This window comes from Chrysochloris asiatica, unplaced genomic scaffold (genome assembly GCF_000296735.1).
Source record: "Chrysochloris asiatica unplaced genomic scaffold, ChrAsi1.0 scaffold00138, whole genome shotgun sequence".
NCBI classification, from domain to species: Eukaryota; Metazoa; Chordata; class Mammalia; order Afrosoricida; family Chrysochloridae; genus Chrysochloris; species Chrysochloris asiatica.
The window spans coordinates 8052685-8058094 of record NW_006408656.1 but is presented as its reverse complement, the minus strand read 5'-3'; the positions used below and the strand labels follow the sequence as shown (position 1 = coordinate 8058094).

Below are 5410 nucleotides of genomic sequence, written 5' to 3'. Positions count from 1 at the left end.
ACTCTATCCACTTTTCTGTCCCTTCCTTAGGAGCACAGAGTTCCAGTGTTGTCCTGTGAATCTGTCTTGTCTGGTTTCCCGTATCCTTGCTACACAGAGTCTGCATAGCCCTTTTCCCTATTCTGCTGTCTTTTTCCAGCTTTCATCTTTATATTACTATTTCTCTTCAGTTAAGTAAGATAGTTGGGAATTACTTATATGACTTGGTCATCTAGAAGACTCAGATTTAAATACTGACTTTGTGCAACTTCAACCTTATTTTTCATTGGCTAACAGTCCAGAAACTGCCAGTATTGCAGAGATTAAATCTAAATTAATACGTGGTTTACTGGTAATTGGCAAAAATAGTTTCTCTTGAAATGACATAGACTGTATTCATATTTTTTCTACTTTTAATATCAAAATTTCATTCTATCTTGAAAATTGTGAGTCTTACATAGCAACAGGAGCTATGGTGTGGAACTGTGGGATAAGCATTGGACTGTTAACCACAAGGTCGGTGGTTCAGACTCACCAGCTGCTCCTTTACAGTGTTTTATGAATCGGAACCAATTCAATGACAGTTAAGTAGCAACATAATAACTAGAAGATATTTGGTGAAAACACAGAATAAAGATGTAACTGTAAAAGAGGTTTTAATTAAAATACATTTGTAATAACAAAAGAACTGGAAAACGTTTTAGAATATGCTGTATTATTTACTCCCCTTTCCTTACAATTTCCCCTTTTACTAGCTTTGTTAAAATTAGAACTCCTAGCTCCTCTCATAGCACCTGGGAGTAAAAATCGCAAGGCAAACTACTGAATCAGAACCTGCATTTTACCCTTACTCTACAGGGTAATCCATATACACATCAGATTTTGAGAAATACTCTTTTAATCATTTCCTGGGTTTGCATTTTATTGGATTAAAACAAAGGAAGTTGTCCACTGTTAATGCTGAAGTAATCTTAGAGATCAGGTCACATAGTTCAACTCCATGCATGTAAAAAATGGATGAAATTTACAGAAAATACCCACTGCAGTTAAGTCACTTCTGACGCGTAGTGACTCTCTATAGGATTTCTGAGGCTGTAAATCTTTATGAGAGCAGAAAGTTGCCTCTTTCTTCCTTGAAGTGGCTGATGGATTTGAACTGCTGACCTTGTAGTTAGCAGCCCAATGCATAACCCACCTAGGCCACCAGGGCTTTTTAGTAAGTACAGAAAAGCCTAAATCTTTCTTGTAGTTAATCACATTGACCTAGGTTTTTCCATACTTTGCTAGAAATGTATATACTCAGGTATATTGTTTCATGAAGCATATACTGGGGACATAAGCATATATGAATGTGTCCATGTAGATCAGTCTAAGAAAATGACTGGGTAGTACAGTATAGATGGAAATCACTTTTCTGTGTTGTTGTATTACAGAAGTTCCTTAACCTTGCTCACATTTTCAGATTTTTTAATGCTATATGTTACTTTGGGGAGCAACTTACTTGTAACAGTTTTAAAAAAACTTATTAAGGTAGGATATTTAACAAGAATACCAACGACCACTGGACATTTTAATATAGTTAATGTGTTTAGTGTTTTATATAAATGGCAGTTTCTATAAAAAGCAGATTTTATCATTTTAGTTCAAAATACGTATTTATAAGTTACTTATATAGGAGGATTTACCAAATAGTAACTACAAGTGGTTGTTAAGTGATTTATTGGAGAAAAGCAGCTGGTATTATTTCTGTCTTGGGGCTAGATTAGATTACATGTTAGTTTTGGAGCGTATTGAATATATTTTCCCCTTCACACTCTTTCAGATTCATCAGGATTCATTTTTGATTTGCAGTCCAATACTGTACTGGCCCAGGGAGGAACATTTGAGAACATGAAAGAGAAGGTAAGTCTGGTTATTATGGATAATAGTATCATTAGAGACTTTAGATGCAAATATAACCAATGGCCATCACTAATGTTTGAAGAAAGTGAAATTTCGGAACAAAATAGAATGCCACTATGTATCAGAGAGCAACTACAATGGAGGTTTTGAGGAATGGGGACTTTTTAAGTACATCTTGATTTTCTTTGTATATCTTTGGGAGTGGGGTAGGGTGTGTGTGTACATACTTACAATGTTTTTTTTTCATTCTACATTATCTTGAGGTTATCTGTCTTACTTATCCAGTGCTGCTATAATAGAAATACCTCAAGTGGATGACTTTAACAGAAATTTATTTGCTCTGAGTTTAGGAGGGTCAGAGTGCCAGCTCTTGGGAAAGGCTTTCTCTTTGTCCGCTCTGGAGAAAGGTCCTTGTCTCCATTTAGCATCTGTAGACCCCAGCATTCCTTGGAGATTTCCACATGTGTAGACATTAATCACAGTGCAGGGACCCTAAGTCCAAAGGACACGCTCCACTCTGGATTCTTCTTTGTTAGTGGTAATAGGTACCCCCTTCTCAGCTCACCTGTTTCTCCTTTTATTTCTTGTGAGAGAAAATGTGTTGTATGCCACACCTCTAGGAAACTCCTTTACATTATATCAGGGTTATCATGGGATTAAGAGTGGAATGCTGTTGTTAGGTGCCATTGAGTCTGTTCTGCCTCATAGCAACCGTGTCCACAGCAGATTGAAACACTGCCTAGCCCTGTACCATCCTCACAACTGTTGTTACTCTTGAGCGCATTGCTGCTGCTACGGTGTCAATCCATCTCATTGTGGTTTCTTTTTCTTACTGACCCTCCACTTTACCAAGCATGATGCCCTTCTCCAGGCTCTGGTGCTTCCAAAGTAATGAGAGATGAAGTCTTGTCATCCTGGTTTCTAAGGAGCATTTTGACTATACTTCTTCCAAGACAGATTCCTTTGTTCTTCTGGCAGTCAATAGTATTTTAATATTCTTCAACATCATAACTCAAATGCATCAATTCTTCTGTGGTCTTCCTTATTCATTGTTCAACTTTCACATGCATATGATGCTACTGAAAAAACTATGATTTGGGTCAGACACACCTTGGTCCTCAGACTCTAATATCTTTGCTCTGAACTTTAAGGAGGTCTTGTGCAGCAGATTTGCCTAATGCAATACGTCGTTTGATTTCTTGACTGCTGCTTCCATGGGTGTTGATAGCGGATCCAAGCAAAATGAAATCTTTGACAATTTCTATCTTTTCTCCATTTATCATGATGTTATTTCTTGGATTACTTGCTCAGCATACAGATTGAATAATGTCCTGATGTACATCTTTCTTTAAACCATTTAGTATTCCATTTTTCTGTTTGAATGACTGCCTCTTGGTCTATGTACAGGTTCCTCATGAGCACAATTTAGTGTTCTGGAATAACCATTCTTCACAATGGTATCCATAGCTTGTCATGATCCATACAGTCAAAAGCCTTTATACATAGTCAATAAAGCACAGGTAAATATCTTTCTGATGTTCTCTGCTTTTAGCCAAGATCCATCTGACATCAGCACAGCCTTGTCTGACTCCAGCTTGAACCTCAGGCAGTTCCCTGTCAATGTACTGTTGCAGCTGTTTTAAATTATCCTTAGCAAAATTTTACTTGTATGTAATATTAATAATATTGTTAGATTATTTTCACATTCTATTCACCTCTTTTTGGAATGGGCACAAATATGGATCTCTTCCAATCAGTTGGCCAGGTGACCGTCTTCTGAATTTCTTGGCATAGATGAGTGAGTGCCTCCAGTGGTGTATTAGCTTGTTAAGAGATTTCAGTTTGTATTCCCATCAATTCCCAGAGGTTAGTTCTTTGCCAATGCCTTCAGTACAACTTGGCCATCTTCCTTAAGTCATTGGCTTTTTCTCATATACTATATCTTGAAATGGCTGAACATCACCATTTCTTTTTGTTATGGGTATCAAAAGCATCTTCTTTTGATGCTTTCTGTATCATACAGTATTTTGCCCATAGAATCATTTGCTATTTCAAGTTGAGAATTGAATTTTTTCGTCAGTTCTTTCAGCTTGAGAAGTGCTGAATGAGATCTTCCTTTTGGTTTTGTAATTCCAGGTCTTTGCACATTTCATTATAACTCTTGACTGTCTTCTTGAGCTGCCCTTTGCAAATTTGTGTTCAGCTATTTTGCCTCCTCATTTCTTCCATTCACTTTAGCACCTCTTTGCTACATAGCAAGTTTCAGAGTCTCTTCTGACATTCATTTTGATCTTTTCTTTCTTGTCCTAATGACCTTTTGCTTTCTTCCGGTATGATGTTCTTAATGTCATCCCACAGTTCTTCTGGTCTTTGGTTTTTTTGTGTTTAATGCATCAAATTTGCTCTTGAGATGATTTCTAAATTCAGGTGAGATATGTTTATGATCATATTTTGGCTCATGTGGGCTTGTTTCAATTTTATTCAACATCATTCTTAACTTGCATATGAGCAGTTGTGGACTGTCTATTCCACAGTTTGCCCCTGGCCTTGTTTTGGCTGATGATATGGAGCTTTTCCTCCATCTCTTTCCACAAATGTAGTTAGTTTGATTCCTGTGTATTCCATTTAGTGAGACACATGTGTATGGTTGTCTTTTATGTTATTTAGAAAAGATATTTGCAATGAATAAGTCATTGGTCTTGAAAAATTTTATCATGTAATCTCTAATGTCAGTTCATCTCTAATGTCAGTTCTATCACCAAGGTCATAATTTCCAACTATTGATCCTTCCTCCTTGTTTCCAACTTTCCTATTCCAATCACCAGTAATTATCAATACATCTTGTTTGCATGTTTGATCAATTTCACACTGAAGAAGTTGTTAGAATTCTTCAGTTTCTTTATTACTGGCTTCAGTGGTTGGTGCATAGATTTGAATAATAGTGATCTTTACTGCTCTTTCTTGTAGGCATATGGATATTATCCTATCACAAATAATATATTGTACTTCAGGATCTTGAAATATTCTTTTTGATGATGAATTCGACGCCATTTCTTTTCAATTTGTTACTACTGACATAATAAACCATACAATTATCTGATTCAAAATGGCTAATACCAGTCCATTTCAGCACACTAATGCCTACAGTATCAATGTTTATGTATTCCATTTCATTTTTGACAACTTCCAATTTTCCTAGAATAATACCTTGTACGTTTCACATCCTGATTATTAGTGGATGATTTTAGCTGTTTCTCATTTTGAGTTGTATTCCTTCAGCAAATGAAAGTCCTAAAAGCTTTACTCTAGTCACACACATTATCACAGTTAATTCTACTTTGAGGAGGTAGCGCTTCCCCAGTTTTATTTTGAGTACTTTCCAGCCTCATCTTAATTTAAGGTTTTTATTGTGGATTGAGTGAAAGTTTACAGGGCACATCATCAGTTTCACATTCAACAATTCATATAACTTGTTTAATTACATTGATTATAATCCCCTCCGTATACTATCAGTTAAAAGTATTTCTCT

At 36.2% G+C, this 5410-nt stretch overlaps 1 protein-coding gene across 1 annotated transcript in view; it reads left to right on the top strand.

The window, feature by feature from the left end:
- The window catches only part of SPATS2 (spermatogenesis associated, serine-rich 2), a 93149-nt gene that overhangs the window by 30924 nt on the left and 56815 nt on the right, over window positions 1–5410 (top strand). Inside the window, exon 2 of the mRNA XM_006870078.1 lies at window positions 1802–1881. Coding sequence (XP_006870140.1) covers window positions 1802–1881 — 80 coding nt within the window. The remainder of the gene's footprint in view (window positions 1–1801; window positions 1882–5410) is intronic.